General features: G+C 36.1%; 1 protein-coding gene across 3 annotated transcripts in view; it reads left to right on the top strand.

The window, feature by feature from the left end:
- The first annotated feature begins 255 nt into the window (after positions 1-255).
- LOC100887952 (serine/arginine repetitive matrix protein 2) overlaps positions 256-17931 on the top strand; it is a 64704-nt gene continuing 47028 nt past the window's right edge. Inside the window, exons 1-3 of one of the 3 annotated variants that reach the window (XM_030975386.1) lie at positions 256-643; positions 7612-11272; positions 14327-14347. In XM_030975386.1, the coding sequence (XP_030831246.1) occupies positions 7640-11272; positions 14327-14347 (3654 nt within the window). In that variant the 5' untranslated portion in view covers positions 256-643; positions 7612-7639. The remainder of the gene's footprint in view (positions 644-7611; positions 11273-14326; positions 14348-17931) is intronic. The other 2 variants (XM_030975388.1, XM_030975387.1) reach the window with 2 other exon arrangements.

Genomic DNA, 17931 nt, shown 5'->3' with positions numbered 1-17931 from the left:
TCTTATTTATATTCTTTTGAAAGAAAAGGATTAATTAATAAACAAAAGTTTATCTTGAATGATGATCTGCAGTGAAATAGAAACTATACCTTACATAACAGACCAGTAGAATTAGCATGGCATCTTCTTTGAAATGACTAGTTCTTCCTTCTGCCTAGCTATAGTCATTTGTTTACTGATTAAATTGTACATGACTGTCTGTCATTGATATTCATCTATAGAAATGTATAAAGTTGATGTTGCTCTATTTCCCGATGATTATGCATGAGCCCTCTTCATACAGAGCCATTGACCTGCATTTGAATGAAAGTAGGTTACGCCGTGTGAACACACACTATGCCTTCTAAACAAGCACTCGTTAAGCTACCCCTCTATTGTGCTTGTGTGGGAGAGTGTATAATGCAAGCCTAAATACGCATAGTTCATCGGTAAGGAAGTGGCGTTCGTAGCGACGGTGGCTTTTGTACGTTGGTTCTTACGCAGCAGCACGCGAGCTAGGGAAGCGGTGACGAGGTTTGAATAGCCCTATGATGATTCAGTCTTCAGTGTGTGCTGTAAGATAGTTGACTACAAGCATAGTACCAAGCATGGAATCTTCTTAAATGGATTATATATATCATGGATAACCAGACTCCTATCACTGGTAAGTTATTATCATTCTATCTTACTAGTCCTGTGATCTTATATTCATTACTGATTTAACTTAGATTCATATATCACAATATTATTGTTAAGTGCAATTATATAAATATGTAATATATATGTAATTCATGTCATTTTTTTTCTTATTACTGCTGTAGATGTAAATAATTCACGATTTCTCATTTTCTGATGGAGCATATATTTATTTATTACAATGCATTTGATTTATGTATGATATAAATAGTGCTCATAGATAATGCATTAGCCAAGGTTATGAGATCTGTGAGTGAATGATAACCATCTTATTGATGTTTTTTATTGATTGGAGTAGTCATCACGTTCTACAGTCTATCATCCTATCATCCTATCACACTAGCTCTATATAGCAAAACCAATGATGGTAGACAATACTAGGCTCATATATGAGCTGTCAGGAATTATATGATTTGCACGTAGATAAGACATTGCACTAGATTTAACAACATTTTGTATCATTACAAAAAATTAATTTTACAGCGTTATTACTTGTAGATGAAGTGAGGAATGTTTTGATCATTCTCCATTAACAAGTATATCATAATTTGTATTGATAGCTATGAAACAAATAAATTATTTGTTAATGCAAATCTGTAGTATACATTTGTATTTAGTTTACCGGTACTATGTATTTACATCACATCAACCATTTCAATTTAAAAGAAACACACACAAAGAAGAAATCAATTTGACAACATTTTGTAATTGTATTGACAGTTCTTATTTATGTTCTGAACATCCCTCCTTAAAAGAAGAATTTTTTGTTTGAATTATTATTTTACAGCTGAATTCTTCTTCTTCTTCTTCTTCTTAACAACATCGTTAATTTGGATTAATCTAAATCTCAACTAAAATTATTATCACTTGAGCATTACCAAATATATTTTACTAATAAATATTCTATATGTTTTCAAATTCAACTTGTAGAAAGCGCTGCTTGGAATTAGATATAAACTCTCTTAACAAAAATGTTTATCTGGTGTACCTTCTTTATTTTCTATCACACTTTTTTAGAAATATATTATCATTAATGTAACATAACAAGCAATATATAACAGCAGCTATACATACTGAATGTATGGAACAGCTGATGCCTGTACAAAAGCTGCTCTAAAACAACAAGTAGAAATCTATAATGGATTGAACATTCAACAAATTAAAAAATTGGCAATCACTTTTGTTAATGAGATCTGGCAAAACAAATTTGTTTAGTATCCAGCAATAGTGGTCATAAACTGACTGACTGCCTGCCTTAATTAAACAACAACAACACAACATAGAAGATTGTCTGACAACCGAGTGCAGTGTATCCTAAAATAGATATAATGTTCTGGTCATTTAAAACTAACCAGTAGACCTTCTCTCATGATGATATATACTTCCTACAGAAAACATCTCACAGTTAGAAGGATGTATGGACTTAATGCCTTCTACGTCTTATATGACCACCGCTTCTTACAAACATTCTCAGCCTAATTAACTAGCCGGACATTTCATATCCATCTGTTCTATTAATGAGTTAATTTAAAGAGCTGTTGACAAAAGATAATTATGGGAAACAGTTTAAGAGAATTATTCCACTCAGGTCATGAGGTAGTGAAAGCTTTCATGTAGATGATCATTGTAGATTTTCATATGATTGACATAACTGATTGGTGACATTTGATGAACCCTATTAATTTTTGGAATACCCACACTTTTTAAACTCCTGAGTTTCAATATAAATCTTTGGAGTAGATTGTCATCATGTAGGCCTCCTATTATAAGATTGGCATTTACTTCTTGTATTTTCTTATAGTTATTATTTTGTATGTACCTTTCGATATCTTTAATAATGTTGGGTAAATTCTACTCAGTGTTTATTTTGCTTGTCACGTTGGACTAGTTTAGCCACTATTAAAGCAAGTGTAGCTGACTAGTTTGGAACCCAGTAGGTGCAGCGTTGGGTCATGGACCTACTACAAGCGTTAGGTAAAGACCTAATGTCTACAATCTTTGAGAGAGGAACAAATATAGAGATTGGATGATGTTCTTAGATTGAATGTGGCACCTTCCAAATAGAAAAGCTTGAAAGTCTAGAGCAAACAAGATGATCGTTTGATAGAACTAAATTTCTAAAGAATGGCAGACGCTATTGCAATCCGTAGCTTCTGTTTAACATTATTCTGTAGCATGCCATCCCATGCCGTCTCATTAACAATTTGAGTTTACCCCTTACCAATGTACAGTAAACAACTATATTTCTCATACCCTTACCAATTTTTGTAGTGTTTTAACCATGGGCCCTACAACAATATGTGCAAAATTTGCTTCTTCACGATTTATTTATGTTTCATGAGAATGTGATATATTAAACCTTACATCTAAAAGCATTCAACAAAGGCCCTCATTCAATCAGCAAGTCCACCTTTCATGCTTGAGTTACGAAAAATCCAATCAAATTTACAAGGGTTATGGATAATTCAGTTGATAACTGTAGTCTGTATATAGTAAAGACTATTCCTAAGGATATAAAAAGTTGTGAAGATATATCGTCCCTATTTTCACGAAGTGACGGTAGTGAGGAAAATCGTCACGCAAAGTGAACGCAATTTTTTTTCACTACCGTCACTTCGTGAAAACAGCGACGATATACTCCAGTACGTCCCATCCATGTTTATTTATATATTTTTTTAGGGGGTGGGGGCTGCCTTGAATACAAACTACATGAGTATGAGATCATGTACCTGACCTTGACCTAAAGCATGGTTTGTGTGTAAGCTAGCTTGCATTGATCTTGTCATGAACCAGCTAGTTTAGGGTGTTTCCCTTTTAACCCCTATCCCTTCACTCAGCAGGCCTCAATCTACATATCTTCCCTCGGATTATATTAGTACAAAGTTCTCCTCATGCAAGCTTAATAATGAAGCGGAAAAGTGTTTAAAAATAATTCTGAATAGTTAATGTTGAAGTGAAAAACAAGGATTTTGCTTAGACCAGCCACATGTTAACAAAATTATGAAAACACCAACACAGATATGAAATGGAAACAAATTTGTATATTTTCTCTTGTATATTAAACTGCATATATGATTATTAGTAGTATTATGAATTCAAAAAATATATATTATTGTTTTTATTTTAATCAGTATTAGTAGAAGATGAAGTAGTAGTAGTAGTAGTTAGTAGTGGTTAGTAGTAGTAGTAGTAGTAGTAGTAGTAGTAGTAGTAGTAATAGTAGTAGTAGTAGTAGTAGTAGTAGTAGTAGAAGTAGTAGTAGAAGTAGTAGAAGTAGTAGTAGAAGTAGTAGTAGTAGTTGTAGTAGTAGTAGTAGAAGTAGTAGTGATATTATTATTGTCATCATTATGGATATTAATGATGATATTATCTTCATTATAAAGTCATCAATTTACAGTAGATTTATCTAGGAGTCAATTAATGTGTGACCAATTTTAGATGGAAATGCCACCCTGATAATTTATGTTGTTTTCACAAAAGTAATAAAAATAATGAGAGAAAAGGATCAGGAAAATATGAAATAGATATGAAAGTTGCGAATTCTAAAATTATATTGAAAATTCTCATATCTCAATTTGTTGTGGTTCATAAATTTTCTTATAAAAGAGGGTTGTGTAAGTATATATGCCTGCAATTCACCTAGAGCATACAATGTAGGTGTAATAAAATACATGTCTTTTCTTTGTCTAGATAAGAATATAGAAAGACACAAGAATTTTAGTGCATAACATTACATTAAGTATATTGATAAATTGAAGATATAAGACTATTTTTATATTAAACTTTCTATGTTAATTAAGATATATTTTCTTTGATGTTCCTGGACAAAAAAAAAATCATATTCATTGTGATTTTTCACTGTTCGTCTTTAATATATAAACATTTCAGTGACATATTAACTATACATGCTTACATGTCCAATGTCAAGATAAAATGTCATTTATCAAATTACAATTGAAGAGTAATTTAATGTACCGTAATCGTATTTGGGACTGTAAAATTCAAAACTATTACTATAGTAACTTTACCAACCAGTGCCTCATATTTTTATGCTCTTGTTCAAATAAACTTCATGTTAGTATGGACTTTCCACATGCTTAACCAGACATCAAGTAGTGAAGATTTCTGTCAGAATTCTTAGAAAAATCTATATAATTTCAATTTAAGTACTTCATTTTATAGATAATATGGAATGATTGAAACTCTGCAGTTACATGTACATTGTAATATTGTTGAAAATTCATTAGGTTTGCATTTATAACCTGCCGTCCATAGTAAGCATGTGTGAGTCTATACACAGCTTTAAGAAGTGGGATTATCCCTCGCTGTGGAGGTGCCTCAAGCTACTAGCAGTAGTTTGTATCACTCAAAGTGATTGTAGGTAATGAGTCGAGACCTTCAACATGATCAATCATCATGTGCGCACATAGTCTTCCGTAAAGTTATCCTGTAACAATGTTGAGGGTTGATGAAAAAATGCCTAATGTTTGTATGAAATGTTACTTATTATATTCCTTCTACTGTACTTACCCCCTAACATGCAAAAAATCCTGTAAAAATTATCAAACCTCAAAGATATTTCTGGTTTTCTTTGAAGGCATCAATGTGTAATCCCCTCTAACAGTTAATTCTCAAACCAATTTTTGAATGTTCCCAACCATTTTCCCCTGAAAATAAGACGTAAAACAGGCTTTTTAAAATCCTTCAACACTTAAATGTTTGGAATGGTATATAGAGCTAATTCATTGCTATGTGACGAATGACATTCACCTAAAATTTAATTTAATTATAATAATATAGTTGGGAGAATTTTGGAATCGATCAGAACAGTTTTCCCCAATTTTTAATTTAATAATGGTCTGTTTTCGCCCGAACTTTCAGATTATCTTTAATTATACATCTAGCATTGAAGTTACTACCTTAGCACTTTCTTTCATCTGAACAATTTTACAAAGTCCCTTTTAATTAATTTATGAAGAGAAATTCAACCCTTGTAATAAGTTCATTAGTATGGAAGCAGAAAAATTAGAGAAACCGAAAGGCGAAAGTTTGAGTAAAATAAGACCGTTAAAATGAGAGAGTTATATGTCTGTTTGAAAGATGAAATCGCTATAACTATCCAAATCTCAAATTAGCAATTTTGTCAGTGGATTATGATGTAGTCACAGACAACTCTCCTGTTTGTTGTGGACATATATTTCATTAATTTTTGATTTCCTCCCATGTGCTTTCTCCCTTGGGACATATAACTCAAAATATATTAGGGATAGTATATTGATATAGGATCCTCTGAAAAGAAATGATCCTTTTGAGTCATACATTTTGAAAAACATACCGGTAATACATTTTAGTCATTTTGTGGGTTGCAACAAATGGGAAAGTTGCCCGACATTACACCACAGTGACATTACTGATTCAGCCTATTTGAAATTCCCATATGTATAATGATTAAAACTTTCTTTAAATATTTCTGTCCAATTTTGTTCAAACTTTCACCATTCACCTACTTCTCTGATTTTTCTGCTTTCTTTTAGAGTTGTTTGCTTTCAAGATTGGATTTCCCTTAAAGAAATATTGTACTGTTTAAAGAAAGGAAAAATTGAATTTATACAGGTTTAGCTTAAAGAGCCTATCCAATGATATGATTGGAAAACTGAATGAATGTAGAATACAAATAGAAAGGAATAAAAAGTATATACCCTTACATTATAGTGCACAAAAGCAAATTATGGGTCAACAGGGGTCAAATTTGCTGAAGTTACAGGGATGACATAACATGTGGTCCCAACCGGCATATAAAATATAGCTGAGGCGATGAGCCATGCTTAATTAATGCAAAGTCATTGTGAGTAACTGAGTGTTCATACTCCACATGAGATGATGTCATCAAGTCGATATCAAGTTTTTAGGTTGACAACTTCCAATTTCCAAAGCTTTAGAATTTGAGTTTTCAGAGAGCTAATACTCTTCTGACAGACACTATAATGGCATATAATTGATATTATTGTAATCTAGGGCTTATAAGCTTTCCGTTGATATATAATTTCATCCATTTCATTTTTCAGTTCAAATATGGTCTTTAAAGGGAAAATTATTGAATGTCATAAAAACAAGTTTGCCTCTTCTCTTTCACACTTAATTAGATGAAAGAGATTTATACCTAAATTGCAAAATCGATAGGGCTGAGGGTCACTATTTATGGTTAGAAACATTTACTGTTTCATATTCTATACAAATGCTTTGTTGCAGGTCAAAATATGATCATTCTGTGTAGATGTAATGAATCCCTGATTTTGCAATTAGATTACTGAATTCATGAAAGAAGATAATGGTCTAAAAATGACATAATGAGAATGAAAAATGATATATACGTGCTGTTCATTTAGTTATTGACTGATTTGAATATCCTGAGTTGTAGGTTGTTTTTTGTTCTGATATTATTGCTTTAAATATTCATTATCTTCTGTTCTAGATTGCTTTTCATCTTGTTCATGGGTTACTGATCCAATTTAAAAAAAAAAAAGGATGTCAACCTCTGAACTGAGGCAAAGGAGACTCTGAGTAGGACCTAAGAATAGATCTATTGTTTAGCCTTTATTGTTCATTACATCAGCAATTGTGATAATCAATCAATAATCTTATTCAAGTGAACTTGTTTTGTCAGTTCATTGAAGCTTGAAATCACACACCTGACTTTGCTTCTTCCATATCTAGCCAAGAGTGAAATAAGGTCCTAAAGAGAAGGTAGCTACACATTTATCTTCTACATGTATTTATAACTTTTTTTTATTTTTCCTGAATTATATTTTGAGTGTTACATTGGCAGATTGAATCATTACTTACAAAATTGTTCTGATATATTTTTACCAGGTTTTGTTATGTCATCTTGCTGTGTCATTATCAATCTTTAACATGTTTGTGTTTCTTGTCTTTCAGCTATGTATGGGATATGAGGTGAGTCATCATGGAGATACAACAGAGAAGGGGTCACCAGTCTGGTTACCAGCCAAGGACTGAGAATGGGACCGGCTACCAGTCTTCACAGAGCAAGGAGAGATCTGAAGGAGGAATGTCCAAACAGGACCTACTTCAGAGATTAAGAGCAAACAAGAACCGCCAGAATGATCAGCTTGTTTCCAGGACAACTAGACTATCCGACAGACCGCATAGTGGTCCAAGTCCTACAGGGAGACCACAGCCTGGTACTAGTCCTCCAGGAAGACCACAGTCTGGTACCACTCCTCCAGGAAGACCACAGTCTGGTACCACTCCTCCAGGAAGACCACAGTCTGGTACCACTCCTCCAGGGAGACCACAGCCTGGTAATAGTCCTCCAGGAAGACCACAGTCTGGTACCACTCCTCCAGGAAGACCACAGTCTGGTACCACTCCTCCAGGAAGACCACAGTCTGGTACCACTCCTCCAGGAAGACCACAGTCTGGTGCAAGTCCTGCAGGTAGACCACAGCCTGGTACTAGTCCTCCAGGAAGACCACAGTCTGGTACTAGTCCTCCAGGAAGACCACAGTCTAGTGCTAGTCCCACAGGGAGACCACTGGCAAGTCAAGACCGTGTGCGTGTTGAGGTCCAGGTCCATGCTAGGATGAATCCAGATCAAACTTTAGAAAGGACAGATATTCGTAGGAGAAGACGTTCAACTCAGCCACAAAGTGGCACAGAATCACACATTCTAGAACAACAGAAAAATGGCCCTGTTGCACCACCTAGAAAGAGATATTCCACTGATGATGTATTGCAAGAGAGTCCTGATAGCAAGCAACAGGATGTTCAAAAGGAAGAAAGCATTCCAAGACCAATGCCTCGACAACGACGTTCACAGAGCCACGATCGTGGATTGACACAGCAGAAAAGATCTGATGCTGAGAAACAGGTCTTATTAAAACAGTATGAGCTTTTACAACAGCAGAAAAATCAACAAATAGAGAAAGAAAGGCAACAGCGGAGTACAAGAGAAGTGCAGAAAGTGAAAGTCAAGCAGGAGTTGCAATTTTTAAGTGAGCAGGAGCAGAGAGTTGTCCATAAATTACAAAAGTTTGAAGATGGGTCTTCCACTGAGCACAATGTGAACTGGGTTCGAAAGCAACAAAAGATGTTTGACAGGCAGCATGATATAAAGATTCAAGGAGATAAGAAACATCAGTACCTTGAAGCAGCCAACAGAGCCATGCAAGAAGAACGACAACAGGTACAACACCAGCAACAGGTACAACACCAGCAACAGGTACAACACCAGCAACAGGTACAACGCCCGCAACAGGTACAACGCCAACGGAGGAGGCGCCCTCAACCTGAGTCCGCACCACAGGAACAGCAACAGTCAACTCAACAAGCGAAATACAGACCACCTCCAGTTATGCCAAAACCTCAAAGCCCAGAGCAGATGATGGCTCAATCAGTCACGAGACAGAAAACAAGAAGTCAAGATCAGTATTATCATTTGCAACAACAACAACAATTACATCACCAAAATGAAAAGATTAGATTGCAGCAAGAGAGATTAAAACACAACCAGGATCGGTCCAAACAAGAATCATCTTCTAGTCACCTTCTTAATCCGGGACACCAAGATCAAAGAAGCAGGAGACCATCAGCGAGAAACAGTGAAGCAAGCAATCACAGCCAGAGTTCTTCCGATTCCGGTGAAGTTCGTTTACTGAATTACAAACGTAGAGGTTCTCTTGTAGATGTCCAGCCTTCAAAAGAACACACTAAACCTCATATAAAAAATCCAGTTGCTAGACTCTCCCAAGCCTTTAGGAAAGGTACTTCACCCCCAGCTCCACAAAAACAAACTGAGAGCAATGTCTCAAGTAATCTCAGGAGTCTGGTAGAACAGTCTAAGTCATCTTCTTTAAAGAGAGAAGGAATATCCAGTCAACAAATGGAAGAGATTATTAAAAGAACAGCTGAACGCATGAAGCTAGAGCAAAAGCAAATGAAAGAGGCTGAAGCGAGGCTAAATAGTAGTCAGGAACGCCCAAGACGTAGAAGAAGAGAAAGCCAAGGGATTGAGGAGAGTAAGACGCAGCAGACGACGGGAAACGAGAATCGGGTTACGAACATCAAAGCAGGAAGTAGTTCATTGGATGTTTACAACGCTCCACATGCGGATATGACAAGGCCTCAGGATCAAGGGTTACACAGGGTTAATGATAGAAAAGATAATCTTGTGGCTGAATCGAAGACTAGTTCAGAGATCAATGCCAGCCCTGAGATCGTTTCAGGTGCAAGAAGTGGGGCAGATGAAAGTGATGGGTATAGAGGAGTAACCATGGTTACGGAGACTGCTCATCAAAAGTCGCATCATGACACAGAAATGAGAGGTAAACTAGGAGTTAGTAAAGAGCTTGAAGGTGATTGTAAGATAAGATCAGAGGATGACCAGATCAGTAAACTCAGTGCTATAGAAGAAGAGAACACGCCAAGAAGTGATAGTAGACATAACTCAATAGAGGGCGCTATTATATCTTCTGTAGCAAACGATATCCAATCAGATGGTGAGGATAAAGCTTTAGATGAAGCTCTTTGTTTACTTCATGAACTTGCCTCCACTCAGGTTACAACAGATACCAAATCAGTAGAATTCCCAAACAATATATCTCAGAGTAATATTAAATCTCATGAAAGTAAATCTCGAGATAATAGGCTCACGTCTTCACTGTGCGAAATAGAATCCACGTCTCCTGAAACTCAGGGTAAGAAATCTGAAAATAAATGTCTGGATATTAGAGAGTCTTCTTCCACTCCACAGGGAATAGAAACCAGATCTCTGGAGAATAAATCAACCTCACACAATAATGAGAGCAATGATGGACAGGTCTCCTCTCTCAATGGTAAACCCATTAGCGATAGTGTGAAAGTGAGCCCAAAGAGAGCATTAGCTACCAGTCTTCCTGACTCTGTGATAAGGAATGTGAGTGTCGAGGGCACACGTGTAGACAAGGCCCAAACAGAGGAAACAGCGCTCAGTAGAAATAAACATAGAGAGGAAATACAGCCTATAAGCAATGCTGCCATTGGAACGATAGAGAGGCGTCATGAAGAGCTAGCTCGTACAGTGACTCCTATACCAGAAGTGATAGACGGTGAACCGGGAGAAGACGGGATCGCTATCCGTCGTAAGCGCTTTGTCAAGCAAGTAAGTTTCCATGCTGAGTCTGGTAGACTACAGCAAGTGATAGGAGAAGCAGACAAAGAGAGCTCACCTCCTGAAACACCTCAAACTGAGACATCACCGGACTCACAGAAGAGAGGTATTCTAGCGAGAGGGCGCTTCTCAGGTAAACGTGATCATCCAAGCCTGTCCAAGAAGACCGGTGAGATGTATCGCAGACCGAAGAGTGCCATCTTTGACATTGTGATTCGCAAGCAAACGGATAGCAAAGAGAAGAGCGATGGAGGACGACAAAGGCCGATGAGCGCCCTCTATATTTCGGAAGGAGACGCTGATCCGACTGAACGGGGAAGGCCGCTACCCAAGCACTATCGGCCTCAGAGCGACTCTTTGATGCAGTTAGATAAGTTTGATAGCCTTCAAATCAAACCCAAACCAAGAAGAGAGCGATCCCCAAGTCCGGTAAGATTATGTTTCAACCGTATTATGTCTTTGTACTGTTACCAATGGAGTTACACCTTTATACAGATTTAATTGTGTTGGTGAGGGGGGGGGGGGGCACGGTCATTTTATGACTCCCATCCCCCTACCCCATTGGTGATACTAACATTACACATGAATTGGTCTAATCTGGTACTGGTTCTAATGACATACTCATCCTTACAGTTACATTCTTACCTAGGTCATGGGGGCCGTCCCTAATACGGAGGCCCACATTACGTCTGAAAAATGTGATTTGTTTTTTATTGGGCTCTTATCCTGAAAATATGATGGTTCTAATCAGGAGCAGAAAAATGAGAGAAACAGATCGGTGAAAGTTTGAGGAAATCTCATAAGAATAAGAAGCTTGTGAATTTATAGTTTCAATCAATAAAATTGCCAACCCTCTGGTGAACATATTGAGCATCTCTCCCATAGGTGAAAAATTGATCTTATTTATAGATGTGATAATTAAAAACTTGTATTCACTTGAATCAGGTATGTTGACATATTTTTTTGGAGTAATTTAACAACAAATTAGAGAGGTTTTCAAATGGCTCATTCAGGAGTTGCCAATTCACATTTAATTGATTACAACTTTAAAAAATCATAGCTTTCATATCCTTTATTGGATTTATGATGCAGCCCACGAAACCAACAGCCAACAGAACAACAATGTACTTGTTTCATTCTTAATTCTCCTCTGTTCATTTGTTTTGTCACTGTTGTGGTCTCTCTGTCTTGTGGAGTGTTAGTCAAGTGAACCTTTTTGTATACTCTTGGGCTTTTGATCTATGATGACCCTCTGATGTTCCTCAAACCATGGACCCTACCATAAATGGACATCCATGCTCAAACATTCACTGATCTCTTTCTCTCACTTTTCTGCTTATAATCAAACCAACTTATTTATTTTCAGGAAGGACTTCCTCTTTCATGATATTACAACTTCTTTCGAACTATATCATAGCGTGTGGTGGGCTTAAAACTGTCATCCACTTCTAAGAATCGGTGATGAGGTCTATCTTTTTTAAGTTTGGTTGACCCTTGCTTATATATAATAAAACCATTCATTAATTTTCAGGAATTACTTCCTCTTTCATGTTAGTACAACTTCATTCAAAGTGTATCATAGTGTGTGATGACTGATGAGCTTGAAACTGTCATCCACTTCTCAAATAATGATGAGGTCTATATTTTCTTAGTTTGGTTGACCCTGTAAACTGAGAAAGGAGAAAGAAAGTTGTAGTGGTGCTGTCTATTATATATAAACAGATATTTGACAAACGAGCTAGTGAAACTCAGAATATGAGGTATTGCAGGAAACCAGGATATCATTATGAGAACATCAATATTTTTCTTTCTCAGAGATGGATCAAGGATAGACTGCATGAGGATTAGAGTGTGTTGAGTCTCTCATGTGGTGATGATATAATGTTAGATAGACATGATCATTAATCACATGAGATGAGGCACTCAGAGGCAGACATTCCCTCTATCTATATTCCTTTACGCATGCCTTTCCAATTCCTTCTTCTCTATATAAGTCAGTTGACATATTGCATAGTCATGCTTGGTATTGAATACACAGAATACGTATATAATCTCTTTGGATTGTTTTAGCTGTTATTGTAGCCATGATGACTTTCCCCATACATACTTTAACTTGAACCTGAATTTGATATGTATTATCCAATAATAAACACATAACAATAGGCATAAACAGGTGTATATAAATAACATAACAGGAAACAGAAAATAGCATGGCAAACTTGGCACCTTCGAACGTACAAATCACGGATTCATTATAAATTGTATTCCCTTCCACTTCCTTATCGAGGAGATTTGTACTTTTTTACAGGAAGTACTATTAATAGATGGCTTTATGATACCCATTACCTTGTATGTATGTGTTTCATTGTATGTGGGTGTATGGTGGGTGTACGGTGGGTGTATGGTGGGAAAGAAAGCTATGCATTTTCATGCAAAAATAAATCCGATCAACGATAATGGACTTTCTAAAATAAGATGTGAAATGAACAACCAAAAACTGGAAAAAAAATCTGAGGATCTCCCAGTTGAAAAACAGATTGGAGCAGAGAGTATAAATTTATCCACATATATATTAAAGTAGAGAAACCTACAGATATTGCCCCTGTGGAAATTTATAATTTTGTGGAGAAAAAATATGAAGAAAGAAACTTTGTGAACAAAATGGTAATTCTTTGAAAAGGTTCTTGTTCATTGTGTGAATGAGAAATGCAACATGTTGAGCAGATCAAGCTAGGTCTTCTATAGAACAAGGCTTTCTTTGTTGTCTGTCCTCATCACATTCACGTTCAATGAGATGATGATGTACAGTACATGACCTAAAGAGTACCTGATTTATTCCGTATGTTAACAATTCAATGCCGCTATAAATATAGATATATTGCAAGTTTTAATACACTCTCAATTAATGAAGTAAGGCGTCTTAATTGAACACAACTCCAAAAATCACAGCCACAAAAAAGAAACCCTTTTGAGTATGAGAAGAATTCTTATTCACTTCAGTTTTCACTGATTAAAGCTTTTGTGATGCTATGTATTTAGCCTTACATTGAATGGATGTTGAATATTGTTATATCAAAAGAAATCATTTTTATGAAAGTAAAGTGATAAGAAAGAAGAGAAAATGGATGAGATAAAAGACAAAAAAATATAATAAAAAACATTTTAAGTGTATTACTCGCATGAACTGAAAATGAGTGAAAGGAATCTAATGAGCAAAGTTTGAATAGGTCTTCTGCTATCACAATGGAGTATAATTGAAAGAGATTCGGTTTGATAAAAGAAAAAGGAATTAAGCATTTGTATCATTTATAGGCAGTGAGCTTTCTTTGTAGTCAGAATATGGTACTGGTTTTTATTTGTAATCGTAAGTCTATGTAAAGGGATTATAACACACTAATGTGATTGCTTCAATGCCCTTTGGTTGTGGGCAGAGTTTGATAAATGTTTTACCACATGATTTTTCTGCTTGCATTCCTCTATCAGCTTGTAGTTTCTCCTGATACGGTGAGTGATGGGCTTGATGTGGTTTATAATGAATCAATTATATCACTTTCTATAGATCACTCTCTGAATTCATTGATATCACTTTCTAAAGATCACTCTTTAAATTCATTGATATTACCTTCTATAGATCACTCTTTAAAGGGAAATCTAACCTTGATAGCAACATATTACAGAGGAAAGCAGTAAAATCAGTGATGCAGACTGGTGAAAGTTTGAATGAAATTGGACAAAAGCTGAGAAAGTTATGACTTATTAGAAGTTGTGAAATTGTGATCACTATAGGTATGGGCTCTTCAAATTGGCTGGATCTGTAATGTCTCTGTGATGTAGTGGAAAACTTTCCCACCCGTTGCAACACACAAAATAACCATAAAATTTTAATTTTTCAAAAATGTTTGAGTCTAGATAGTCTTTTCTCTTTAGAGGACCTGTAATCGTATCCATTATATATTTTTAGTAGTGCCTCAAGAAAGAAGGCACTTACAAGTAAAACAGAAATGATATTTTTATACACGAAAAACGAGAGAGTTATCCCCGTCCTACGTCACATGACTTACCTAACTGCAAATTTGGAATTTGCGTAGACTTTAATAGTGATCTCATATTTCATTCATAACTTTCTTATTATTGGTCCGATAAATCTCAAACTTTCCCGTTCTGTTTATCTTATTTTCCTTCTTTCATTAAAATGAAAATATTACGAGGGTTGGATTGCCCTTTAAAGAGTGATTCCATTTAATGTGTTCCATATGACATTTATCTATGTATGTCATCCACACAATCTCATGATATAACCATTGACTAATGATTCTTTCTAGTATCACTAACATTAGTTGTTGCCAGGTAGGACAAACATGGCTTGTCCTTTCTAACAACAAGTTAAGCCTCAGTCACAAATGCCATTACGAACTGCTACGAACGCCGTACGAACGATTATCGGACAATGGAAAAACGGGGAGATTCGTACGAACGCATTGTTCGTATGTATCATTTGCGTATAATTTGGTTACATTACAAAAATGGTCTTTTCAGCAATTTCTCTCTTAATTATAGCAGTTTGTCCTGAGTGAAGTAGTTGTAGACTCGGATTTCTATCATCATAGCGTTTCCGGACATCATCATCAATGATCTGTCATTTCATGACAGGTTCAGTGACCCAATCAGAATTCTACATCAAGTGTCTCTCCAAGTACCTCGGTCTTGAGCCATCCGTTTCAGCATTTCATATCCTGTTGCTCCACATTCTGTGATTAAATCATTTAGAAAGCCTTTACGAGGTCTTCCCCTCTTCTTCTTTCCGGACATGCCCATTTTAAAATGGCCACCTCCTTCATTTCATCTTCATTAGTAATTGAAAGTGTGATAGAAACAACATACCTATTACAACAGAGGACAAGCATCAAATGGATAACTTCAGTGAAACCTGTCTATAAAGACCACCCAGGAGAGACAAGAAAAGTGGCCTTTATAGGCAGGTGGTCTTTATGTACAGGTTCCTGTAGTACATGTTTCGATGAGAAACCATTTCTAAGGGAAACAAACAAGTGGTCTCTGTAGACAGGTGGTCTTTCTATACAGGTGGTCACTAAAGCATGTTTGACTGTACATTGATACTAAACCATCCTTCAAGGAAACACTAATACCCTTTTCAGGCTATAGGGAATTTACATGGAACATATATGGAGAAACATTGTATAATTAATTCATTTCATCTTCATTTGTTATTGAAAATGTAGTAGGAACAATAACATAGCTATGAGAACAAATGACAATTATCACACGGATATGAACATCGATACCACAATGTCCTTGAATGAAATATTCATATCCTGTTCATGATATAGGAGATTTAGATGGAACGTGTTTGGAAAAACATTGTATAAAGAATCATTGTATAGCGAAAGGGGTGTACAACAACAATGTACAAAGAAACGTTGTATAAAGTACCGTAACTAGTTTTTAAGAAGTCAGTTGACATGACAGCTTGCCATCAGTATGCTCGCACAATAAGCCTTGCCCAATCATACAATTTTTGTATGATACAATGTTAAGACTTGAGCACGATGCTGATTCTTTATTGCCTTTTTTCGGTCGAAACGATGCTCAAATGAGCGTTTTACTATACAATGTTTCACAAAAGGACGTTTCACTCAACGATTTTCTTTATACCTAGCTATATGATTTTCACATAGCCATATAAATTTTTGCAATCTGAACGCAAGCTGGAAGCCCTTCAAATTTCAGCCTTATCTTTCTTGGAAGAATTCAATACAGTATTTACTTACAAGTCTTCTATAAGTATTTTCCAAAGGAGCTGTGTTATATTTAATGGTTCATAGTCATTTTTTATTATCCTACCATTCTAACTTACATGTCCCAATCATGTTTTCTACACAAATACACTCCAATAACCTAACAACTTTTAAAGATAACTTCTTTGCTGTTGTGATTGATGTGTTTTACATTCACTGTAGACTAGCCTATTTACTACATCTTGTGTGCTGTGCAACAATAACCACCCCCCCCCCCAATAATTATGTAGATATATATTTATTTACTTACCGGTACTTGCTAAGGAAGGGATATGCAGGAAGTGAAAGAGAGAGATAGAGGGAGACAGACAGACAGACAGAGGGAGAGAAAAAGAGAGGGCAAGGCAGAAGTGAGCTGGTAGCAAAATAACAACCTCACATAATAATCTTTGTGAAGAGTATGTTGTCTTTTGGAGGTTATGCTCTGACACACCCTTTTCTCGTTGATTCTCCAATGAGAAATATTTTATGAGTATACTCATCGCCAATCATATGTCATCCATTTGGAGGCAGCCCTTAAACCTGTAAGGAGTTGGATTGAATTGGATATTTTGTGTTTACCTGACTACTTAGAAAGCATGTGCATGCTTGTATTTAAGCAACCAGGGGACCAATGGCTTTCCGTCCTCTCCGAGGGACATGGTAATGAGGATTAATGCCTTATTAAAGGGCACTGGTGCATCGACTTGTTTTCGAACCCGGGATCTCCCGGTTACGAGACCACCGCTCCAGGCTTTTTTTTAATTATTGGCTTAGGATTAGGATTGCAATTAGGTTTTAGATGAGGTTTAGGTCTATGGTTAGGGTCGGTTCTAGTTTTTGGTCTAGGGTTGAATATGATTTGGTTAGTCACGTTAGGATAACTGCAGAGCGATTTTCATTAGAGCATGTGTCGTACCTTTTAGACCCAAATGATATAAATTATTGTGGATGAAATGAAGGAAAAACGTTAATCATAGGACCTTGTTTTTGTATTTTCATTTAGTTACATAAATATGGTGACTTCACAGGATGAAAATGTCAACATCCGGCACTCCATTGATAGGTGGACTGACACTTAACACGTAGACAGGGTTGAAACCTGACCAATTTGTAATGATGGGTAGTGTAAGTAGGGCGATCTATTCAAATTTGTCTTTTAACTTTGGTTATTGAGCTTTTATCTTTGATGATCTGATCAATAGGAAGCATTGGGGTGAAAAGGATCAATACATTCCAAGGAGCCTTTAACTTAAAGATTGATTGCTAGAGATAGTTTTACATCCAGACCTT

Source organism: Strongylocentrotus purpuratus, unplaced genomic scaffold (assembly GCF_000002235.5).
Source record: "Strongylocentrotus purpuratus isolate Spur 01 unplaced genomic scaffold, Spur_5.0 spur5_scaffold_8, whole genome shotgun sequence".
Lineage (NCBI taxonomy): Eukaryota > Metazoa > Echinodermata > Echinoidea > Camarodonta > Strongylocentrotidae > Strongylocentrotus > Strongylocentrotus purpuratus.
The sequence above is the reverse complement of the archived record's forward strand: the minus strand, read 5'-3'. Positions and strand labels throughout refer to the sequence as shown.